Source organism: Callospermophilus lateralis, unplaced genomic scaffold (assembly GCF_048772815.1).
Source record: "Callospermophilus lateralis isolate mCalLat2 unplaced genomic scaffold, mCalLat2.hap1 Scaffold_386, whole genome shotgun sequence".
Taxonomy (NCBI): domain Eukaryota; kingdom Metazoa; phylum Chordata; class Mammalia; order Rodentia; family Sciuridae; genus Callospermophilus; species Callospermophilus lateralis.
The window spans coordinates 206,443-231,579 of record NW_027514285.1 but is presented as its reverse complement, the minus strand read 5'-3'; the positions used below and the strand labels follow the sequence as shown (position 1 = coordinate 231,579).

Genomic DNA, 25,137 nt, shown 5'->3' with positions numbered 1-25,137 from the left:
GAAATAATTAAGAATATAAGGGATATCAAAGATACAAGAGGCAAACAACAGAAGAAAAAAGTATACCTGATCAAAATAAGAGAAAAAGATGATAAATCCCACGAAAACCTACACAATGAAAATTTACAAAAATCTTTCAATGAACAAACTGACAAAAATGGTAAAGACTACATGTAGGAGTAGAGTGAGACAGAAACAAATTGGTTGACATCAAAAATTAAAAGTTTAAAGTTAGCCACTGTATTCTTACACACTTATTTTACAGATAATGTCATGTACTCATGCAGAGACTTATGGGAACACAGTTAATCAAATAATTGTTTTTAATTGCAAAAAGTTAGCAATAACCTAAATACTTACCTGTAAAGGAATACTTAAAGAGTGGAGATCTATTAAAGGAACAGTATGCTGTGAGGTGAATACTGTCAGTGAAAGCTATGTTTACAAGATAATTGCAAGTTACACAATTACAACTATATGTAAATATATGGAAAAAGAGAGAGAAAGTAAATGACCTTACTATTTCTGGTAAAGAACACAATTATATCTGTATCTGTATATATAAAGAAAAGGCTATATTTCAAGTAGTTTTTCAGAAAAGGCACTTTTTCAGTTTAAGATGTATATTTAAACTTTTTTTAAAATAACATACCTTTATTAATTTAACAGTAATTAAGACACTTAAAAGATAAATAAGGAAAACCACAAAGTGATCATATTCCTCCAAAAAAAAAATCTTCCAGAACTTTCCACTGCTGTGGTATAATAGCCCAACTCTCAACATGACCTCTGCCTAACTCTTCAATCTCTCCTGTGCGACACTTAAGCCATACTATATTACTCAAAGTCATACTTCTATCCCCTAAACATGCCAGGATGAACTGGCTTCTTTGCCTTTACAAAGCCTTCAGTCACTGCTTAAAATTACCCTCCTCAATTTCCCTTCCTAGGTAATGCTCATTTCCCTCAAGCCCTTGTGCAGGCAGAAACGATGTATCTTAAACAATCAAACAGATATCTGTAATCATCTTCCAATTAACCTTTCAGTGGTTCCCTTGCTTCAGGCATGCTGCTGGGAGTTTAGATGCATTATGTGATTTCATTCCTAAACCACTATTATCATTCCTAATATACAGATGTGGAAATAGTATCAATAAAGTTAAGGAACTGCCCAAAGTCTCACTGACTAGTAAATATCACAGCCAGGATCAGAACTCAAGACTGAGGCCCCAAACCAGTTTACTGAAGAGGTTGAGAGGATCTGACTGGATATAAGACAGGCAAGCCAGTCTTCCACAGACAGGAAGAACAAGTATAGGTGAAAGGATTGATCCTAGTCACAGGGCAGAAGATGGAGAAAGGGAAAGGTATGATTGTGGAGAAGAGTTTAACCATTCCAGATTACAATGTTCCTTTAAAACCAGGCAGCTGAGGCAGGAGGCAATATGGAAAAAGAGTAGATATGTGCACGTCAGGAAAACTGAAGGCAATATTTTGGCAAAGCTACTCTGGCAGCTCTGTGTAGCATGAACTGCCACGTTGGGGAGAGGGAAGCTGGGAATAAAAGTAGAAAGGACAGTTAGGAGCTACTGCAAAAAAACAATGTCTCCATTTCTTTGGGACTTGAACTAGTAATGATGGCTTAGGAAATGAAGATAAGAAAGCAAATCTTATACGTATTACAAGATTCTCTTGGTAACAGATGTTTGACTAGAGGTGAAGGGGAGAATGGACAGCAAAGGATCAGACTGAGTGGCCTCATTTCTTGAGTGACATCCATATGACCATAACTTATCTCTGGTAATTCTTAACATGTTAACAACATGACACTTCGACCACTTGTGTAATACCAAAAAATTAACTTCTTTAGAAGTGTGATTTCTTACCTAGTTAGAATAAAGCACAAAGTTATGTTTTCAAGGATACCTGTAGAATCAGTCTCTCTAGAGTTACACTATGCAAGTCTCTTTAGAGTTACTAAATTCTTCAGCTCCTTCATCAAACTCTCCCTATGTCTATTTATCATTGCTCCAAAAATATTTTCATTAAGCGAAGTTGGGCACTGTTGGAGGAAATTGTCTAGCTTACCTCCTTTCACTCTGAATTTTCAAAGACAAGTGAACAACATCAATCTTTCCCTGATACTTCTCTACTTTCAAAAGCTTCCCTGTCTCATCGGTTCATCTGACTCCATAACATCACTTAGCACTTTCTGTCCTTCAATAGTACCTGGTTTAACCTCATCATCTGAGAGTGATTCAGGACATACTACCTAAACAGGGTTAGCACAAATAGGTAATCTAAAAGGTGAGCTATGAAATGAGAATAATAATGCTTGTTCTGATTCACAAGGTTGTTGTCACACCCAAAGGACATAATTATGGGTTAATATCCAACTATAGACAAAAAAAAAATTTGGTTCAATGTGTTAGCATGAGCCAAACAAATAAACAAACCAGTGGTTCCCAACCTACTTTCAGCAAAGCAGTCCCTACCCCTGTGCCCATGGGACAGTCTCAGGGGCACTCCAAGAAGCAAAACATAGAAATGATCTGGGAGTCCAGGTAGCCATTGTGGGTTCACACCAAGCCCAGCAACTCAATTTTTTTTTTATTCTAGAATTCAAATACTGCATTTTAAAAATGTGGTAGGTATACAAACATTAAAGGCAAGGAAAAAGCAGGTAAACATTCTAAGTATAAATGAAAAATTAGTTTTAATGCAACAATTCTAGTGTGATACTATTTATAATTCTGTATAAACAGAATGCAAAAAAAATGATTCTGAATCCTAATAAAATTGAAGAGAAGAAAAATACTAATAAAGGATTTACAGTTTAAAGCTATTTGGGAACAATAAACAAATTAGCTCTTTAATTAAAATAAAGATGCAAGTAGGTGTTCACATCAGAAAAACCAAGTACCTGTGAGTTTGATCTTGGAGAGGCGAGCCAAAGTCCCTGGCAGATAATCCATATGCAGTTTCATCTCTTTCCACTGCTTTTCCTCTTTTCTCTCTTTTCCCACATCTGTTGGGCTTTCAACGATGGAGGCAGACTCTAGTTCTATTAGTTGTTTTTCACTTGGGTTTCTAGACAAAGGCAGGCTGGGGGTTGAAAGAGATCTCATCTCATATATTTCTGCTTTGGCTTGACCTGATGATATTTTTTCAAGGAAAGGAGATGCTACTGGTTCTGGCTTAGGTTTTACTTGCTGGTTGAGGCTTCTATTCAGCTGCGTCACATACTAAACCAAAAGAAACAAACAAACTCATATGTTACTCTAAAACTAAGCCTTATAATACTTTTATTTATTTATTTTTTCTTATAATACTTTTAAATGGTTGTTTACTAGCATCTTCCATCAGTAGTTTAAAACTAAATTTGTGAGGTGCTCCATAGTTCACATATCTCATTTAATCTTCTTAAAAGTTGCTAAAGAAGATTAATTATATTAATCTCTTTTTAATTTACATATGAGGACACTAAGGTTCTGAAATTGACAAAACCAAGAGCTAATAACCAGATATAAGGAGCTCTGGGATGAGGAACCACCTCAGAGGGTAACTAGTTAAATGTCTTTTTCATTATGTCAGAAAGACTTGAAATTACAAATATCAGCCTTAGATATGACCTACAACTGATGAGTGAATTCAGAGTTGTTTTTTAGGCATTATATATATTTGAATACAAGAGGATTGAGATAAGTTATCATTGCCCATTATAAAATGCCCCACAAATTACAAAAACTCAATTTATTTGAGTCTATTCAGAAATCTATGTGTTAAAAAGACTTTCAAATGCACTGCTGATTTATTAAAAATAAGAGGACCATGTTGTTAAAACAATCATTTCTGTATTACTTATGTACTTACAGAACTTCAAAGAATTTAAGAAGATAGATCATAAAAGTTCAGCTTTTCCTAATTTTAGCCTAGTCGAAATATGCCAGAAGTTTTCAATCTTACTCCAAACTTAATAAGTTCAAGATCATACTTTTATCCTCAAATGCCAGAGTTATTCTGGTTTCAGTTAAGAATAATCATAACAAGAGATTAAAGTTTTGGATAAACTTAAGAGAACACTAAATAAAAGTCTTTTTCAAACAGTACTTCTAAATCTTTTCTTATAATAGGAATTTCTGAAATTCCCTCATACAGAAAAAAAGTATAGGCAGAAAGCAATAGACTGAGAAACATACCATGCGCCTGAGGAAGTTAAAGTGCTGAAATGTAATCCACTGCTTATTGACATTCCTGAAAAGGCACATAAACTTGTGAGGGGATTCCTGCACAGCTTTTCTTTCTAGATACCAGACACATCCTCCTATCCAACCTAAAATAGAGAAAGAGGAGGAAGAAATGGTAGCATGATTAATATTTCTCACCAAATGATAACTACATCTGCCCAATAGCAAAGCAAGCCAAAGTAAGTGCTTACTATATGACAGGTCAGAGCTCTGAAATTTTCTAATCCAGAGTTGGGAATAAATGCAATTTATTAGCCTTCTAGTGGTTTAAGTCAATATAATTCGTCAGGAGAACCTGGGAAATTTTTCATATTCGGATCATTATGCTTTTATTATTGTAAATGCTAAAATGGCCACTATGGATCTTTTCAAGAATATAAAACAACCATCTAGGCATGGTGATACATGCCTGTAATCCCAATGGCTCAGGAGGCTGAGATAGGAGGATCTCGAGTTCAAAGCCAGTCTCAGCAACTTAGTGAGGCACTTAGCAACTCAATAAGACCCTGTCTCTAAATGACGCAAAAAAAGGGTTGGAGATGTGGCTCAGTGGTTGAGTGGCCCTGAGTTCAACCCCCAGTACCCCCCAAAATAAAAAATAAAACAACCAATACAACCATTTTTTTAAAAAGTAGAAAATGAATAACACTATTTTTCTCAATAAATGACAATAAGTTGGAACATACATATTTCAGGTTAATATTCTGTTCACTTAAGGTAAGTGAAGTATTTCTTCTTCCATTTCTTCCTCTAGGAAGAAGAAATAGTTCTCAATAAAATAGGACTCTATCTAAGGAGTTAGGAATAAACTATTCTGGTTATATCTGAACTTAGCTTTTAATCATTCTACTGCATCTTCTCTCAAATCAATAACTGTGATACTTCTGGCTTAGGCCTCATTTCATTCAATCTGTACTATCTTAACAATCTTAACAATCTGTTCAATACCACAGTTTTTCTTTCTTTTTCAGTCTCTCCTTCAATGACTTCCATGACACCAAAGGTTCTTGGTCTTCTGCTTTTTGCTTCATATTTCCTAGGTGTCTCCTCTTTTGGGGTCTATCGCTTTAAGGGAGTTGTGTTCCCATTGTTCTGAACAATAAATATGATCCCTGAGCAAATGGGTAATTGTTCATTTTCAACCCATTTCTAGAGTCATTAGGTCTATATTCAACTGCTCTTGGTATCTCCATATGGATGGATAACAATATATCTTTGAGAATACTTTATTCTCACCCTTTTTACTCTATTCTGTACTGCAGAGAAAAGCCTTAGCTATTTAAGATTTTAGGATCTCCTGAACTCTTCCTTTATCATCTAATAATCTTCAAGTACAGTCAACTCTGAAATATAGGTAAAATCTATCCACTCCTTTTCACTCCTACTGATATAGATCACTATAATCTCACATATGAACCATAGTAATGGTAATAGGAGTCAAGCCAGTCATCCTGCCTCCATGTTCCATAAAACTGAAGTTTTCTTCCTGAAGCCGATAACACATATTACTCACCCAAATCTGTATGGACAACTCACCAAAGTAATGTTGTTGTCTCATGACCTTTCACTAAACACACATACTTTAACATTTGTTCAACTTTATATTGTTTCCTTGCTTGCAATTGCTCTCTGCAGATGACTTGATAGCCCATATGACCTTCCTATATTGTGGGAAGGAGAATTAACACTACCCTTGAAATACATGGCAATTATCTTAGACTGGAGGTTAGTCACTTATTCACTAAAATCATATTCTCACACTGTAGTTAATTATGACATGCATATTTTCTACACACAGAAATATATGTTTGGAACCACCTTTGAAAAATATCTTTCAAGAGTAAGTGAACCAAGCTGAGATTTTACAGAATAAGAAGAAAAAACAGCTAGGAAACTACACTTATAAATAACGAAAACAATTTCTTTAGGCAAAATATGTTAATTTCTCTGAATCAGTACCTAGAAAATAAATATTTCAGCCTTAGGGTAAGCTAAAGTAGGTTTTAAAATACACAGGACTGGAAATATGTGACCATAGTCACTATTTACCATCAACACTGAATCATATTTGTAGAGCTTTTAAAACTAGATAAGACAACAGCTAAAAGACCCTAAAATATTTTTAATGGTTATAAAATACTTTGGACTTTTATGAGCAAAATCAGACACAACTACTGGATTACTAGGTATCTGAAACAGTCCTAGTTTACTTTCTCTGCCACCTCTTCCCATCAAGGTCTCTTCTAAGTGAATCACAGTAAGTCATGGAGACCACTTACTATTAGATTTATTGGTCATACATTCAATTTCAGAAAGTAAGCTATTAATTCCTTCTACACCAACACCATTGAAAGACTGATCTGGCAACAAACTATGTGGGCCACATGCAGTGCATTCACTGGACTGGGACAGTTAAGTGGAACTGCTCTACAGGAAAGGCAGAAAAACAGCTAGTCTGAGGAATGACATTGGAGAAGCCTCCACACAGAGGGTATAACTCATGTACTAACTAGGTTTGAGATTTCCAAGAATGAATACCTAGGTTAGAATTAAAGAACACTCACAATCAGAGGTGGTAGAAGTAATAAATACATAATTTTAAAAAGAAATATAGTGCTTTAAAAACGCAAAACTTTTCATAATGGAAAACTGTAGTCATAAGCAGAAGAGTTCAATGACCACACACCCCCACCTCCATCCATTACTTATCCCCCAGCTTTCAACAATTAAACTCTGGCCAACTTTCTTTCATCTACACACCTTTCTACTCTGTCCCCACTTTATGAGCCAGAAGCAACTTTTGAGATCATCTAGTTCAATTATTTCATTTTATAAACTGAGCAAACTCAATTCCAGAAAAGTCCAATGACTTGCCCAGAGATCACACAAATTAGAAGAGACCCATAAAATTACATTATAAAAAAGAAGAAAGGAATTTCGCTGAGTCACAAAACATCTCAGACAGTTTGTGTGTGCTAGGTGAGACCTCAAAAGTTTCTGAAGAGTGACCAAATGGCCATTCCTGGGGCTGGGGCTGTAGCTCAGTGGCAAAGTGCTTCTCTAGCACATGTGAGGCAATGGGTTCGATCCTTAGCACCACATAAAAATAAGCAAATAAAATAAAGGCATTCAGTCTCTCTATAACTAAAAAAAAAAAAAACAAAAAACAAATAGGCCATTCCTGGCTTCTAGTATCTGGTCTCTAATATGAACCACAGTCACACACTCCACACAGTCATTAGTTCATTAGTTATCAAATTCCCAATCTAATAAATAGGATGTTATGAGAAAGGAAGGGCAGAGTTTCTTATTTTAGATAGGATGGTCAGGGCAGGCTTCTCTGAAAAGGTGACATTTGAGAACTAGCAAAGAGTGAGGAAAGTGCACTGAAACTTCATCATTCATCACAGGTCTTTCAAAGTGGATGATCACACGAGGGACACGCTGAGGACAGAAAGCCAAAAGTCCCAGGGGATTATGGCCTGCCGTCTGCAGTTATCACCATGACCCTTTAAGTTGCAACAGGGCTTCTGAGTGGGAGCAAAGTGTTTTCCTTCTCATTTCAAGCCTATAGCTGGGACCTGAGGCTCTGGTATGCTAAGAGGTTTGTGGAACCGTAAGATTTAACTCTGCCCTCACATCCAGGAGAGGAGGATGGAGCACACGGTGTGGACCACTGGGGCCCCAGCGCCAGGCTGGTTCACAGGTCTGTGACCTCTTCATGCTAGGCTATTCCCAAGGTCACTTCCTCCTCACAGTGAACCAGCCGATTTAGCCAAGAGCTCCCAAGGTTGCAGCCGGCCGGAGCTACAGCCTCGCACGTGGAAGAATTAAAAAGAAAAGAGAGAGAGAATTTTCCCAAGGTCGGGTATACTACCTGTCAGGAGGCATGAGGAGAAAGCGTGAGGAGATGCGGCCATAACGGACAATTCTGGCCGCTCCCCGGGATCCCCGTGTCCTCTCTCCTCACCGGTTGCTGGGCGCCGCCATCTTGTTTGCCCGCCCCCTGTGGGAGCAGGGACTTCCGGCTCGTCACTTCCGGCGGGCGGGCTCTGCCGGGAAAGCTTGGTAGCTGGGGGGTGATCTGGGCTGGTGATCTGGACCCTGGCAGGGATGAAGGGTCGAGTGCCCGAGATGCATTCGGGAAATGCGAGAAGCATCCTGCATCGCTTGACCAGAAAAAGCCGTGGACAGCGGCTCCATGCCTCCAGGCCCCGGAACCTAGCAGGCATCCTGCGGGCCGAGGTTACCCTCCATGACCAGGTGCGATGGGCAGGGCTTGTCCGCGGCCTCCTCGAAGGCAGTTTAAATGTATGGTTAGGACATTTTCTGGGGACCTGGGCGCCATGAGTACAAGTTCGTGCGGCGACGCCTCCGCCTTCCGGTCTACTGGGTTTCAGACAGCTGTACCACGTTCGCTGTCAGATGTGAGGCCGGATGCACTCGAGGTTCACATTAAGGGAACTGAATCATCACTCTCTCTATATATATATACACTTGTCAGGTGATCCAGAGAATTACACAGTGTCCCTCAAACGGGTACCTAGGCTCCTATTGTTCCTAGACACTCATAAATTGTTATTATCTTAAGTATTGTGATTGCTCAATCAAATTTTGCAGCAGCGCCCCCCCCCCATAGGTTTATCCTGTTGGGGTTTCATAAGTAAAAGTACATAAGTCAGCTCTTGTAAAACAGGAGAGAAATAGATAACTGAACTTTTTAAGGGCAGTTTCTATTTATTTTCAGTGATGTGATGAGAACTATTTGGGATCACCTCAGCTAACATTGCTAGGCACTAGGGACACTGACAAAAAAAATAAGACCCCCTTGATTCTATAGGAGCATACACTGTTCCTATGGTGGGAGGAGAGGTGGTTGTTATGGGAGTCCGGGAGTCCGTGTGATAAGGGTAATGAAAAAATTGCTGTAGAAATCCAAATTGAGGTAACGTTTCTGTTGGCTTAGGGAAGGTGTCAGATTTAAACTTGCTACTCAGTGGAAGATACTGTAAGATTGTTCTCACATACAAGGAAAGTAGACAAAACAGAGAATGGGATTGCAGTGATTAGCTGAGGCTGATCACAGTTCATCATTGAGAACTTAGACCTGTGGCTATCCAGACCAAGTTAATATTAAACTAAGTGAGTTGTAGATAATGAATTTTGAATAAGTAAGAGTCTAACAATTTTGTTCAACCCATTGTTTTTCAAACATTTTGAACACAGCCTGTGTTATGAGATACCATATATATGTGTGTAGATGGGTGTATATACATCTGTATACTCTATAGACTCACATATACACATGAAACAAAATGTACTTTTTCTTTTGACTTGGAATTGAACCCGGAGGTGTTCTACCACTGAACTACATTCCCAATCCTTTTTCTTTTTTATCTTGAAACAGGGTCTCACTGAGTTGCTGAGACTGTCCTTGAACTTCCAATCCTTCTGCCTCAGCCTCCCAGGCAGCCAGGATTACAGGCATGTGCCACCTTGCCCACATGTAGACAAACAATCTTGAGAATTGAAATATGGTTCATATTGATAATTTTTGCTTATTTTAAGATGAACTGGGTTTGCAGTTTTTTTTGCTTAATTAAACCTACACTTCCTGGAAAGTTTTCTTAGAAAATGCTGTAGTTAAGTCTGTCCTTCAGTCATACTAGATGAATGAAACTTTTGCAGACAGACCTCAGACATCCATGCAGCTTGACATTTTCATAGAAGAAACTGAGGTTGAGAAAGGGTAAGTAATTCACTCCAAGCAATGGAATTGTGACTCTAAACATATTTTCTTAGATTTTTGTGTTATAAAACATAAGAACCTAGTGATACCACTTTACACCACTAGGATGACTAGAACCAAAAATTCAAAAAATAACAACTGTTTGTAAGGATGTGAAGAAATTAGAACCCTCACATATGTTGATGGGAATATAAAATGATGTAATCATTTTAGAAAACAACTTCGCTGATCCTCAATAGGTTAAACATAGAGCAACCATGTGACCCAGCAATACTGTCCCAGGAATGTGCCCAAGAAGAATGAAAACATGTATCCATGCAAAAATCTGTGTATAGATTTCATAGCTGTATTATTCATAATATCCCCAAAGTGGACACAATGCAAGTGTCCATCAGCTAATTCCTCCTTCATATATAAATGTGGTATATCCATATGTTGGCCTATTGTTAAAGTGAAGATAAAATATTAATACTTGCTACAAAATTAGTGAACTGTGAAAACTATACTAAGTGAATTAATGAACTGTGAAAAAAGACAGTCACAAAAGACCATATATTGGAGGGGTCCATTTATACAAAATGTCCATAATACTCAAATTCATAAAGATAGTCAGATTAATGATTGACTAGGGGGCTGGGGATGTGGCTCAAGCAGTAGCGCGGTCACCTGGCATGTGTGCGGCCTGGGTTCGATCCTCAGCACCACGTACAAACAAAGGTTTTGTGTTCGCTGATAACTAAAAATAAATAAATGAATAAAATATTAAAATTCTCTCTCTCTCTCCCTCTCTCACTCTCTCTGTAAAAAAAAAATGATTGACTAGGGCCAAAAGAAATAGTAGAGGGAAAAGAGAAATAATTGCCAAGGAAGAGGATGAAAATGTCCCTAAATTGATGATGTGATAGTTATATAACTGAATATACTAAAAACGTTGAGTTATACTTTTAATAGGTAAATTGTATAGAGTGTGAACTTTCTCATTAATGCTATTATTTTTAAAACAAAAACAAATCTAAGAATGAAGTCAGGAAAAGCAAGATGACAATTCTGTTGAACAACTGTTTATCCTCTACCAATAACTATTCATCCCTTATGCAGATTAGAAGACATGACTGGATTGTCCTGAATAAAGACTCCTTAGCCTACCTTGCAGCCTGATTTGACGTTTTGACTAATTCTGAGCAATGGGATACAATTAGAAGAGATGTGTTTTGACTTCTATTTGTCCTTAATAGGAAAGTGCAAGTCCTTCCATGCTGGCTGGCATGCAGATGAAGTGGCTCGATTTTGAACAACATCTTGTACCATGAGGAGGTTCAGCAAAGCAAGAAGATGTGCAGAGCCTGGAGAACAACAACTTAGGAAGCTGCCGTGTGAGCCTTGGGTTGGTTAGATGAAGGAGAAATAATTTCTACCTAATACAGAGTAATTGGGGTTTTTTGTCACTTGCAGTACTATTTAATCTACACCAGTATACCATCAATGTAAATATAGATGAACAGCAAAGTTAAATGAGTTAATGTGGTTAACTCATAGCTTTTTAAAATGACTTTGTGGGATGGGGTTATGGTTCAGTGGTAGAGCGCTTGCCTAGCATGTGTGAGGCACTGGGTTCAAACCTCAGCATCACATAAAAATAAATAAACAAAATAAAGGCATTGTGTCCATGTGCAACAAATTTTTTTTTAAAATGGCTTTGTGTGTCCCTCCTATGCTATTTAGGGATGAGTGGATCACACAAAATCTGATGTGGAAAACAGCAATCATTGTATTTCATAGCAATAATTTTTAAAGATAACCCAACTCCCCTTATCCTCATTTTTCACTACAATTGTTCATCATACTCTACTTAAGTTTCTCTAGGATAAGGATGTCCCTCTTTCCCAAAGAGAAATATTAATAGTAAAAAGTTAGGAACAAGGATATTAATGAGAACTAATCATGTTGATTCTATGACTGCTGAAAAAGCTATAAGCAGGGCTTTCTGCTGGTAGAGAACGAAGTAGTATTGGAATAGTTCTCACAGAATTTACAGGCAGATGGGAAACAGGTAGAAAAGTTCCTTGCCCCTGTCCTCATATTGCAGTATCACAACCCTGATTAGCACTGCCAGCCAGTGAGGCTATAGCACAATGGCTTGTACACTCCCAAGTCCAAGTACAGCATCAGAGGGCAGACTTGAAGGCCGGGGAGATAACTAATGTGAATTCTTCTTGAATAGATGTTCCACCTTAAGTGTACAGATTAGATTTTGCAGTCAGTGTTCTGTGAATTTGAGTAACGTAAGTCAGTTCCTCAGATCTCCTAATCATTCCTTGGAAGTGACTGATAATATCAGGATAGAATCCTAGTCCAAGGTCACTTCAGGCATTATTATACCTCTGCTGTCTCCTCCAGCTGCCATTTTTCCATTGTTACTCTCCAGAGCTCAGTTCCATACATGGGTCTTGAGATGCTAAAAGTGAGAAGTACAATTCAGAATACAGAAAAAGAAGTGGCAACAAGAAAATGCACTCTAGCAAGTTCAATTCAATGCCATAGTTTTCTGCCTTTTCAATAAACAGACCTTGTTAAGGGAAACAAAATACCCGATCCTGGGAGATGAATCATGCTGCTTTAGGTCAATCAGCACAATCTCATTCTAATTTACCTGCCTACACACTTTCCCAGAGTTCTTATAGCAGGGCTGGTTATGTTACTCCATTCTGTCTTGAGAGAGAAAAAAGCCTGCTGGAGAAGTTTCAGGCAATGGTTTTGTTTATCATTGAAAGAACTGGACGTATGAAGGGAGGTACTTTCTCTGACTTTCCTCTTTTCTCAGGAAGAAAGGCTGAGAATGCAATTCCTGGAGCTGAGACAGCCTTCTTCCAACTATTCGGTAACGATCATGAAGACAAAAAATATGCTGAGGAAGGCAGAATGGAAAAATCAGCCTAGTTTCTTGAGGAAATTGCTGAGCTATTGCACCAAGTCAAGAACATATATCTTCAGGTGTATTTCAATAGCATATTGTGATGGATAAGCTACTATTTGTTGTTCCAATCGTTGTATCCTGAATGATATGATACATTCCATGAATGGCACAAGGAGTTGAGCAACAAGGCATCAAATCTTATTCAGCAGATAACACGGAAAAACAACTAGAATTCAGTCAGCTATCCAAAAAAGGATATCATGTTTAACAAAAATAAAGGGAATTTGAACATGGTGGCTAGTTGTTGTCATGGATTTAGGCTGTATTTTGGAATACTAATATGGCATGAATCTATAATTGCTTAATTCAAAAATAAAAGCCATTCTGTGCAGATTTGTTCCTGTCTTGTTTCTTCCTATTTACTGTGTGCACAATTTCCTTGGTGATGTCAGAATGCCCAATTTCCCACATCAGGAAGGTATCTTTTGTTCTCTCTCAGCATCTTGAAGCCTAGAGAAGAATATGGAAAATTTTTAAATACTACTGATTGAAAAAAGTTATAACCCACACTTAGAGACAAATTGTCTATTAGCTGTGAGGAACTCTTTCTTTTTTTTTAAAGTTTGGATGCATACTTGTTATGTGTTTTTTGTTGTTTGTGAGGACCTCTTAAAAAATGGTTCTTATGTATTCTAGTAAGTGACCTTTGAATATTATTTAAAAATAGAGTTTCAAACTACAAGTTTTGCTAAAGGCAAATTAATAATCTCAGGTAAATTATATTTTCAGCAACCATCATTAAGCTACTAGGAAAGCATGAACATCGCTTCACTTCTGAAATCGGTTCTCATCTATGGACATTCTGTCTACATCTGTACCTTTAACACAAATCAGCAACAGAAGATGATTTTTTTTAATTGTTAAGGTATAATTGCAAAAATGCACCATTCATCTGGCACTGTACTAACAATAGTATTTTATCGTGGCAACTCATCTACTATGGAAGAACCTCAATATCCACTATTTCCATTTTCAGATTAGCCTGAGGCCTTAAAAGATTGAATAATTTCCCCAAGTTCACATAGTTAAAAAGTGCCACATCTAAAATTTCCTTTGTTTTATATATTACAAATTCCTGATTATCAATTTTTTTTCATGCTAGTATAGAATCTCCCATTCATTTCATCAAATCAGTAAAGTTGAAGTTCAGCCTCAAAAAAAAAAAAAAGAAATAAAGAACTTTTTTTTTTTCTCAGTTGGTTCACTTCCCTTTGATCCAGTTTCCATAGGTATAAAACAGGGATATTAATGCCAGATCTACCACCTAAATTACATTGTACTTTCAGTACTTAATCATGAGAGTCCATACCTGGACACCTTCAAACAATATCACTTCAGAGGCCTACCCAAGACCTACTAAATTGAAAATCTTTGGTGGTGGGCCTGATAATCCACAGTTAAGAGAAATGACTTCATTGCTTTATTCACATCATACAAACTTTATTCAAAAATTACAAAAAGAGGAAGTATTTCCAGGAGAGAGCTATCCAAGGAAGGCGATAGAAGTGGTAGCAGTGATGGTAAGGATGATAACCCCTTCTTTATTAGAATGTGCAAATCTACATATCTTCTTCTGTTTACTCATATTTAATCTTCATAAGAATCTTAGGCAACATTTTTTTTAAAAAAAATTACAAATAGTTTTTTAAAGTAATTTTATAGGTAAAGTAATAAAAGTTCTAAGTGCTTGAGAAATTTTTTGTCTTAGTTCCCTAGGTCTGCTATAATGAAGTAAGGCAAACAGTGACTTAAAACAGCATGTATATTATCTTACTATTAAGGAAGCGAGAAATGGTCAGACCATCTTCTGAAAGTCCCCAGGCATTCCTTGCTCATTTATTCTTCCAGAAGTTTGGAATCTGGGATGCAGCTCAGTGGTGGTGAGCTTGCCTAGCATGCACAAGGTCCTTGGTTCTAGCCCCAACACTGAAAAACATAAAAGCAAATGCCAGTCACATTGGGTTATTCACTCCTTACAACCTTACCTTTATTTGATTACATCTACGAACACCCTACTTCCAAGCAAGATCACATTCATGGGTTACTTGGTGTTAGAACTTAACATATCTTTTAGGGAAATGGTTCAACTCGCATCTACCTAAAGAAACAGTGGCTAAGAAAACTAGAAACTAGATGTTAGAGTTGGGCCTATTGGGCATAAGCCACCACATGTTCTGTCAGTGGCATGTGCTTGGAGGAGACGTAATGCCTTGAGAAAAAGTGAAAGTGTAGTAAGTGGGGGGAAAAACTCAATTATTTAGCAAAAATTTAGGAGAGAGAGAGAGAGAGAGGGAAAAAAAAACCTTTGGGTTGGTCTCAGACATTTGCTCTGCAACCCTTAGGTGCTAAATGATCCCCCAGGTTGTTTTTCTTCCCCATTTCTCCCTGCTTGGGTAGGGGGTTATGAGCTAAGACCATTACAACCAGCAATTTGTCTTCCAGTGGGATGGGCAGGCATTCCCAGAAATGCAAGGGCTCAGAAAATATTCCACTAATTGAAAGACTATTTGAAGATACATTCCAGTGGTTTATGGGGTTTGGGATTATATAGACCAGAAAAAATCTCAAAAATAATTTGGTAATCAGCATAGGATTGCCAACTTTGAGCATTATAAGAGTGTTTAAAGCAAATTAAAGTACCATCTAATGTTGTAATCATTTTGTAAAAGATCACTTTAATGCCAAAAATTATTAAAAGAATATAATCTGATAGCTATTTAATTGAATAATTTAGCTTTATAAAAAGATACCATTATTTAATATCAGTTTGCCCTAGAGTATTAAAGAACTTTTTCCATAGATAAGATCTTATCCATGAATGGGTGTTTTGAAATCCCAGAATTGACAGGAGCCCAAAGAAGGAAACGAATTGAAAATGAGCTTTGGCTAGCACTCTGTGATTTATGCAACTGAAGGAAAAATATTATTTGAAACTGACTGTAATCATTTCCATTTTCTAAGAAAAGTTTCAGTGGGGAAATAAATCTTTGCAGTACTACTCCCACATACAGAGGATGGTGGAGAGTCAAGAGAAGATAACTTGTTCCCTCAACCCACATCTGGGTTTATACTTAGTGTTTTCCAAATGCTTATGAAATTTTCTATGAAAGGAACCCATGTTTAAAGTGATGATGTGGACTCACATATTTAATTAATTCTCCCAACTTCTATATGAAAAGAGCACATCTGCATTTGAAACTGGGCACTCTCTATTTGTCTATAATTTCTAGGAATTTCTATAAATTAGAGTATGGGTGAGATTAAATCAAGAAAACTTCCATCAGTCTGTGATTCATGACATGTATAATGGGTGAGATCTATCTATTAAAAAAAAGATGAAAGATCATTAAGCAAAATTCAATCGATACCTTCCTCCAGGACCTTAGTGCAAGAAGGACTGGGAGTTAAGATAACCAGAATCTGAAGATGAATGCACAGAGACTATGGGGTGAATGAATTCTCTAGCTGAGAAAAACAGGGTACTTTGCAAAACTGGCTTAAAACTAAGGAACCCAGTGTCAATTGGAGAGATCTTCCCTGAAGCATTGCCCTGGAACCTTACCAATCAAGAGCTATAATTATAAACAGGAATAGCCACAGTCAGGGACAGCAATAAATTTCTTACCCCAAACCTTCTCACTCTGATCTCCTAAGTTAATGGACTTCCTATCTGTTATGATGTAATAATATGATAAATCAAAACGTGATAGTCTCCATTTAAGAGCAAGGTCTCTGAACTTCGCCTAGATTTAAACCCAAGCTCCTCTATTGACTAGCTCTGTAACTAATATTGTCAATCCCTTTGGTGCTTCAACTAGCTCATCTTTTAGCGAAGACCACAACAGTATTACATTAAGGGTTACAGAGGAGGTAAAGTTTATCTGGGGCTCACAGTTTCAGAGGTCTCAGTCTATAAAAGGCAGACTCCTTGCTCTAGGCCTTAGGTAAAACAGAAAATTAAGGTGGAAGGGCATGGTGGAGGAAAGCAGCTCAGGACATAGCAACCAGGGAGCAGAGAGAGAGAGAGAACTCTTATATGTTCACTCAAAACATGTTTTCTGACACCAGTTTCATCAATCAACTTGGTGGCATATAATTTAAGTCAAGCTGGAGATAGTACCATATCCCACAGGTTGAAAGCTTACTCCTATGATATTTCACCCACTTCATGAAGTTAAAGTCATGTTGTTATCAATACTTCTAACTGTACAATGATGCACCAGGGTTTCCCAAGACACCCTCTTTGGTTATGCTTTATTTCCTAAATAAAGTTCTGCACAGAACTCAGGAAAACATTTTGGTTTTTTTTTATCCACTTCCTATTTGTAATCCTAAAGGAAACACATAAACATTTTAATGGAACAGGTACATAGGATAAGGTATGTGTGTGGGCACATCAAACTGACATGTTCTTTCTGGGTGTGCCACTCTCCAGAAGTTATCTGAAACCAGTCCTTTTGGGCTTGCCTAAGGGTTTCATTATATAACAAGTGATTATATAGCTGGCCATTGGTGATCTGCTGAAACTTCAGTCCAATTCCTCCCTGATAGGTTCAAGGGATAGAGTCAAAGTTTCAACCCTTTACATGAGACTGGTTTTCCTGATAACAGTCCTTCCCCACTGGATGATGAGCTACTCCCAAACACAAACAACAGTAATTTGATCAGAACAAAACATCTTCCCATCACCCAAGAAATTCCAAGTGTTTTAGGAGCTCTGTGTCAATTGCTTCTATCATTCAGGAAATTACAAATTTCTTAGGAACTCTGTGTCAGAAACTGAGGTCAAATACCTACTATTATTATAAAAGATTCTCCTTCTGCCCCAATCTGCAAGAATTTCAGTAGTTCTGTGTCAAAAACTTGAAACCGAGACCAAATATACATATCTTTTTATATTGCAATATCACCAATTTCCAATAAGGGCAGGTAAACTTTTTCAGTAATTAGAATTATTTTAAGTTTATATTAAAGAAGGTAACTATATATCCAAAAAACAAAAATGCTTAATCTTTATAAAGTATCTTAAACACATTTAAAGGTTATCTATTCTACTTAAACAAATAAGGGGATCCAGAATGGGAGACAACTTTTCTCCAGGGATGTTAACCACAGAAATGGTGAGTTTGACAGCCTTCATTTCCTAGGCATAATGTGCACCAAGTATTGATAGTGTGGCATAAAATCTCAATATTGTTCTGATTTTGAAAACCTTCTCATGGAATTTGCAATCTCTCAAAACTACAGCTTCCATGAAAGTGAAAACAAAGTCTTACCCTTTTCACTTCCCTATCTCAAAAAGATTGTCATAAGTCACTCATTTTGGGAAAGGAGTTCCAGAGAAGACCTTCTTGAATGATGTATTCAGAAGAAAATATTAATGGATTTGAAAGCCAAAATCATGAAATATTTTCAGTCTAAAGGACAGATCTCCTAAATACCTGGGATAAGGAAGTATAGAATACCTAATCTCTGAAATAGTTTTTTCTTAAATAATCTGTACAAATAATTGTTGAGGGAGAATGAGCAGATCATGGTGAAAACAAAAAACTGAATGAATGACACAGTCACATAAAAGAAGACCTAAGCGTATAAAGATATCAGTTATCTCCTAACTGGGCAAATTTACTCAAAAATGTACCAATTTAAATCCCACTTTAAAAATGTCTGGTTTTGATTGTACTTGATAATGTTTTCTAAAATATATTTGGAAAAACTAAGAACCAAGACTGGCCAAGATGGTATTAAAAAATACTGGAATTGGTGACTTTTTTAATCACAGGATTTTCCATAAAGTTAATTTAGACAGAATCACATTAGTGTAGAAATATGAGAAAAATACCAATGCAACAGAAAAGAGTGTTCATAAATAGACTACCATTATATGAGTGAATATTTAACTAAAATTATATGGAGGATCAGTTTGCAAATGATATCATACATGATATTGAGTTTGGATTATTCAATTTAAAATAACACAAATGTATTACAGTAGTTAAGAGCACAAATCTGGAGCCGGATGCCTGCATCCAAAAGTCAGATGTGCATTTACAAGTTTTGTAATATTAAGCAGTTAGTTTACATCCCTGCTTTGGTTTCCTTATATGAAAAGAAAGATGATAATGTCATGATTTCTTCAGAGATTTTTATTTGTTTAGCACTGAGTAAGTTAAATATGTATGGTACTAAGATGAACAACACCTAGTCAGAATAATATATATTAATAATTATCCACATTATATTTATCTCCATCATGACTAATCATAGGTCTACATCATGATATAGGGAAATAGATTTTTAGCCCTATCTTGTAACATATAATAAATTATTTTAAGAAAGGACAAAGACCTAAATAAGAAAACAAAAACTTTATAAAGATGTTTTATTTCTGTATTTGAGTGGTAGTTTTGTTGGATATAGTAAAAATTGCCATTTAAATTGGGATAAGAATAGAAAATAGTCATAAAATTTCCCAATGATTTTCTATGTCTACAATATTGTTACTGAACTGGGGAATAATTGTTTGTTTTTATGTATATTTGTGTTTCAGTAATTTTTTTTTAATTTTAAATTTTCCATCCATCTTCTCCTCCCAGCTTACCTAAGCAACAAACTTAAGAGATGATAATGTCTTCCATTCTACATGAAAGTTTGTTTGCTCATCCAAAATCAAGAGCGATCTCATTTATATATTCCATTCTTATTCAAAACACTCATATACTACTCATCAATTCCTTTTATAGAACTCCTAAAGTGCTTGGGGGTCAAAAATTCTGAGTTTGGAGGAAGACACAGTTAAGTCTGAGAGAGAAATTCTAGCTGTCACTTCTTAGAGCATCCGAGTAAGTGATTTCTCTTGTATACATGCACAAGAAAATATTATTCTTCCTTAATGTTTTGATACTCTAGTGTGAGAGTAACACTGTCTATCTTAGGACTTTGTCCTGGAATTAACCTCAATGTAAATAATATGCTTAGCAGAATGTATTTATGATTTACATTTTTATTGTAAACATCAGCAGAAATTAATAGGCTATATTTTTCACATCTTTCCTTTGCATCATGCAAAATAAATTGCACAGAGAGATATTTTCTAAATATTGTTTGCTTTGGGGACTGTTTAAAAAAGTTAAAAGTTCAGTTTCCCACATTTTTTGTGCGTGGTCTTTTGAAAGCTCTGACCAATAAATATAATTTATTTTATCTTATTTTCATGCATTTAATGTTTTATAATTATTCAAGAAGGAATATATTTTCCTCATTCTACTGTCACCACACAATTATAAAATATAATTTGAAAATAAGAAAAAAATCATTGAGGTGATAAAATTTTGCTTTAGTATAAAAAGTACTAGAGCTAATTATCCAAGGTATTTCAGAGTGTTTTCATTTTGTGACAATACGTTATTAAAATAATAACTTTTTTCTTGCTATTGTTATTATGTTGTCTGGTTTGTTTAAACTCTTAATTTGCTTAAAAGAATTTGCTTTTAAAAAAATGAATATTCTATAGGACCTTTTTTTTACAATTAGTTTTTAGTGAATTACTGAGGCTTCTGCATAATTTAACTATAGGAGAGATACTGAAAACAAATAATAACCAGTCTCACCCTTGCTATTGCAGAAAGCACTTCCCCACTGACTCTCATTTTCTGAAAGAGGGTAGCATAATTTTGTCTGTATTGTGTCATAAATAGGGAGAAATACAATCTTTCTTATGTCATTATCAGAAAAAATCTATTTGGTTTATTTAGAAAATCTAATATGCCTGCAAATTATTGACATTTTACATTATTTTATTTCAGAAACTAAGTAACTTTTAAGCAGCTAAGCGTCTTGGCTTTCAAGAAATATTTATTTTCATGGACTCCATTTTAAATGTAAAAACAGAGCCAATCAATTGCACATAGGCTTACTGAGTAGCAGAATTAGAAGAGGTTTTCATGTGTAAAACATGAGATTACATTTCACACTAATGTGTCTCTATTTAACCTTTGCCTGAGTACAGCTAAACAGAAAATAGTTGCTACTTAAAGACAATCATTCAAAGTTTGCCCATATTCAGCTATAAAATGTTCCTTAATGCCAAGACTGAGATTTTCTTCTTAAAATTTTTACTCAAGTTTATCTTTTGTTTTGGAACCACTTAAAACAATCATTTAACTTTTTTTCACTGCAGAGAGAGTTAAAGAACATAAACAGTTTTATCACAACAAAATCATTCTCATTCTCTTAAGTGTTTTGTAAAAATTTTATCATGCAACACTCACAAAAGTTTATTCAGATAGATCTTTTTATTCTACAATTTTGAGGGGAAAAAAATAAGGGCACATATTCTACTATTAAAATCCAACCACCATGAATTTATTCTCTATGAAAAATAGCATTGAGTTTGTTCACAATTAGATAATTAAAATTCTTCCTTAAGACCTTGTTTATTCTTTTTAGAGATACAGGATAGTAGAGTGTAAAGTGTATTGTGACATATTATACATACATGGAGTATAATTTATTTTTGTTTGATCCCATTCAAGTGGTTGTACATGATATGGAATTTCTCTGGTTTTGGACTCATATTTGAGCAAGGGAAAAGTTACCAAGGTTCTCTTTAACAGATGAATGGTGAAGAAAATATGGTATACACGCACAAGGGAATATTATTCTTCCTTAATGTCTTGATACACATGCATTGGCAATGTTGTCTACCTTTATTTTCTTCTAAATTTGTCTTTAAAAATAATTTCTAGTGGAAGAAGTTGGGGGGGAGGGCAAGAGAGAGAAAGAGAGAGAGAGAGAGAGAGAGAGAGAGAGAGAGAGAAAGAGAAGAGAGAGAGAGAAAGGAAGGGGAGGAAGAAAAAGGAAGACTTGCTGTAAAAAATGGTTTTCTTAATTACTGTTTGTAACTGTCTACACAATACAATGTGCAAGTTTGAGTTTCCAAGTTCAAAATAAAATATTTTTGATGCACTTATGGTTCCTGTTTCTAAGAGTGTAACAATATTCAATATCATTCTAAGCACAGTAGGTGAATTGTAAATACCTACATTTACAATCTTAATCTTGTCATCTGTAAAACTGACTATCATACAGTTGAAAAAAAAAGATAACTTTAACTTTTACAATCATTACTCTTGAGTCATTTTTTCATGAGATAAAATAAAATTCTAATTTTTTATCTAATTAAATTGTACGTTACACTATCTAATAATAATTTGTATCTCATTAACGTATTTTGACCACAGATAATATACATTGCTTATATTACTAAAGGTTGATTCTCAAATTTACATGGCCCTTGATCTTTTTATTTTGGATTTTTTTTTATACTTAGAGAACAGCAGTATTTATTACCATGCAGCAAATGTTGTCTGGCACAAGTATTCACACTTTACCTATGATTAATTCGTGTAACTCCCATAAAAACCTAATGCAAATACACATTGCAATTTCTCCTCTAGTGACAGTGCTGCGGTCATAGGGAGGTTAAGTGACATAATCAAAATGAAGAAGTTGGTGGATGGCAGTGCCTGGGTTTGAATCCAGGCAATTTGGCTCTAGACTCCATGCTCAATGATCAGTTCTCATGTAAGAATTCATTATTTTAAATATTCACAGTCCCTAAAAAGGCAGCTTACATTAAGTACCATTTGTTTAAGAACTCATGGCACATGACACCATCTATCATGACTATTGATTATACTAGCACTCACCTCGTGAACATATACAGTGTCTTCAGTGGCACATATTTATACACACATAAAAAAATCACTGTTTGTGCCCTGTCTAAATTTCAATTTATTAACTTTAGGGAGAAAGTGGCTTGACGGTCTGTAGTAAGACAATTCTGAGAGCTTATTTATGTATGTTTGTATAATATATGTGGGTGTGGGCATGTGTATGTGTATTAACAATATATATATATATATATATATATATATATATATATATATATATATATATATACATTTTTAAATCACCTAAAATCATCATGTTTCATACCCTTGCTTAGAATTCTTGAAAATAACATTTAAAAAATTTTTTATTCAGGATTTGTATTAAAATTATTTTAAGGGATAAAAACATAAAAATTGGACATATTTGTAGAATACTTTGTTATATTGTTATATACGTATGTACTACATAATGTTTAAATCAGATTAATCACAGCTATTTTTTCAAACATGTGTCATTTCTTTATTGTGTAAATTTTCCAAGCTCTTTCTTCTAGATTTTCAGAGCACACAGTGCATTATAATTATCTGTAGTCACCACTACTGTGCAGTAGCACGCTTTAGCTTTAGATATCAATCATACAGAATATCCCCATCACTGCTGAAAAATGTATTAAAGGCACTACTCTGGATCAAAGATGAACACTTTATTTTGTAAAAATCAAGAAATAAACATTATAGTTTTGTGATCTATGTATAATCTCTGTTTATGCTCCTTCTCCCCCTTCTTCTATTTCTTCCTCTTTCTCTTTTTTCTCATTTTTTGAATAATCCTTTAATAAATGTGAAAGTACTTGCTAGATTGTGAATAGCACCTGGGTCATAAGATGAACCTGGTCTACAAGTCATAGTTTATAGGTACCAAATATTTGTGATAGCTTAGCAGATAAAATATGTGCTTGGGTAAGAATATGGAAAAAAGTACAAAATATCATGTATGGCTCAAGAATATAGAAAATCGAATGATAAACTAAACTTGTAATTTGTTTCTTACTTGTGAAATTTTTAATTTAAAATTTTATATAAATAATTCTAATAAACCAGGGGTGATAAAAATACATTTTGAGTTCTACCCAATCCCAGAATAATTCTATAATCAAGCATAGCTGCACCAAGAAGGGAGCAAAGAGGATCACTCTAAATTGACAGCTACTAGACACCTGTTCATGGAGATACAGTATAGTTATATCAAGGTACAATAATGATTATATAAATTTGAAACAACTGTTCACTTTATTCCTTATCTTTCCTTACAAGGACTTCAGAATCTTATAAAATGTTAGATATCCAATACTTGAAATATTTTTTTTAAGAAAAGGTATGCCATTCCCCTGTGAGCATGTAAATTCTGCCTCTTTCTATCATAGCTCCAGAGCCCTAAAAAATTCATTTCATGGTTAATTCTTCTTGAGGTTACACTAAAGTATAGTGTTCACTAGGCAATGAACTAGATGTTTTAACATAACCTGTTTGCTTAAGTTTTGAAGATATACATAGCAGTTCCACCCTATTGAACCTCATAATTATATGTGTGTGCCTATCCATGCACTGGACTGTAGTGAGGATTCTTTGTATTCAAAATGTAGAGTCTCTTACTGAAACTAGCTTTCAGGGGTTAATCTAATCTCCTCTTTGAAATATTTTCTTTAAGAACGTCTTCTGCTCTACTAGAAGAGGTTTCTGCTGAAACTAAATACTCTGCTTTCCAATGTTCCTATACTTTTCTGATTCTTAAAATGAAAATAGCCCAGAATGAGTTGACATCTTGCAACATAAACATTAAGCAAACAATTAAAATTATTTTAAAAATTGTTTCCAAATTCTTGAAAACTTACACATTTAAAACAAAAGCACTTTAATGAGATGTGCATTATTTTAAAAATAAATATAATATTATTTAATGGTGAATACAAAATACATAAAGTTCAAATAGTGAAACAATAAAGCTTTTTATTTTATCATCTTGTTGACAATCTTTCAGAATAGTGGGGAATGGATAATGCTTTAATACTAAAAACACACTTTTCTATCGCCTTTGGATTCATCATCTCATTCAGATATATTGTGTTCAAACTAATCCCTGCTATTAAAAACTGGCAATTATGTCTAAATAGGAATAGAATTTTACTGCATGTAGGAAAAACTCTTCTATCTCAGGCTCATTAAATTATTTGTTTGATTATGTAAATAGTAAATGTTTTAATTGTAGAGTTACTTGAAATTCATAATGCTACGGACAACTAATTATATTGTAAATTGTATTATAGCATGTTTGCTGTTTCAATTTTACTCCTTAGCCAGGAGGTATAAAATTTGTGGCTAAGTAGCCAAAGTGTAATTACTTTAATAAATGTGCCATACCTTGCATACATTTTCAAGCTTCTAGTCATTCTAAGAATTGTAACTATATTACAAAAAAATAATTTGACTTTTAAA

The 25,137-nt window shown here is 35.2% G+C and overlaps 1 protein-coding gene across 1 annotated transcript in view; it reads right to left on the bottom strand.

Moving 5' to 3' along the window:
* LOC143389260 (protoheme IX farnesyltransferase, mitochondrial) overlaps window positions 1-8,167 on the bottom strand; it is a 133,442-nt gene extending 125,275 nt beyond the window's left edge. The window contains exons 1-3 of the mRNA XM_076842428.1: window positions 8,125-8,167; window positions 4,200-4,333; window positions 2,924-3,245 (exon numbers count right to left, since the gene is read on the bottom strand). Of these exons, the coding sequence (XP_076698543.1) occupies window positions 2,924-3,245; window positions 4,200-4,333; window positions 8,125-8,167 (499 nt within the window). The remainder of the gene's footprint in view (window positions 1-2,923; window positions 3,246-4,199; window positions 4,334-8,124) is intronic.
* Window positions 8,168-25,137: the final 16,970 nt, after the last annotated feature.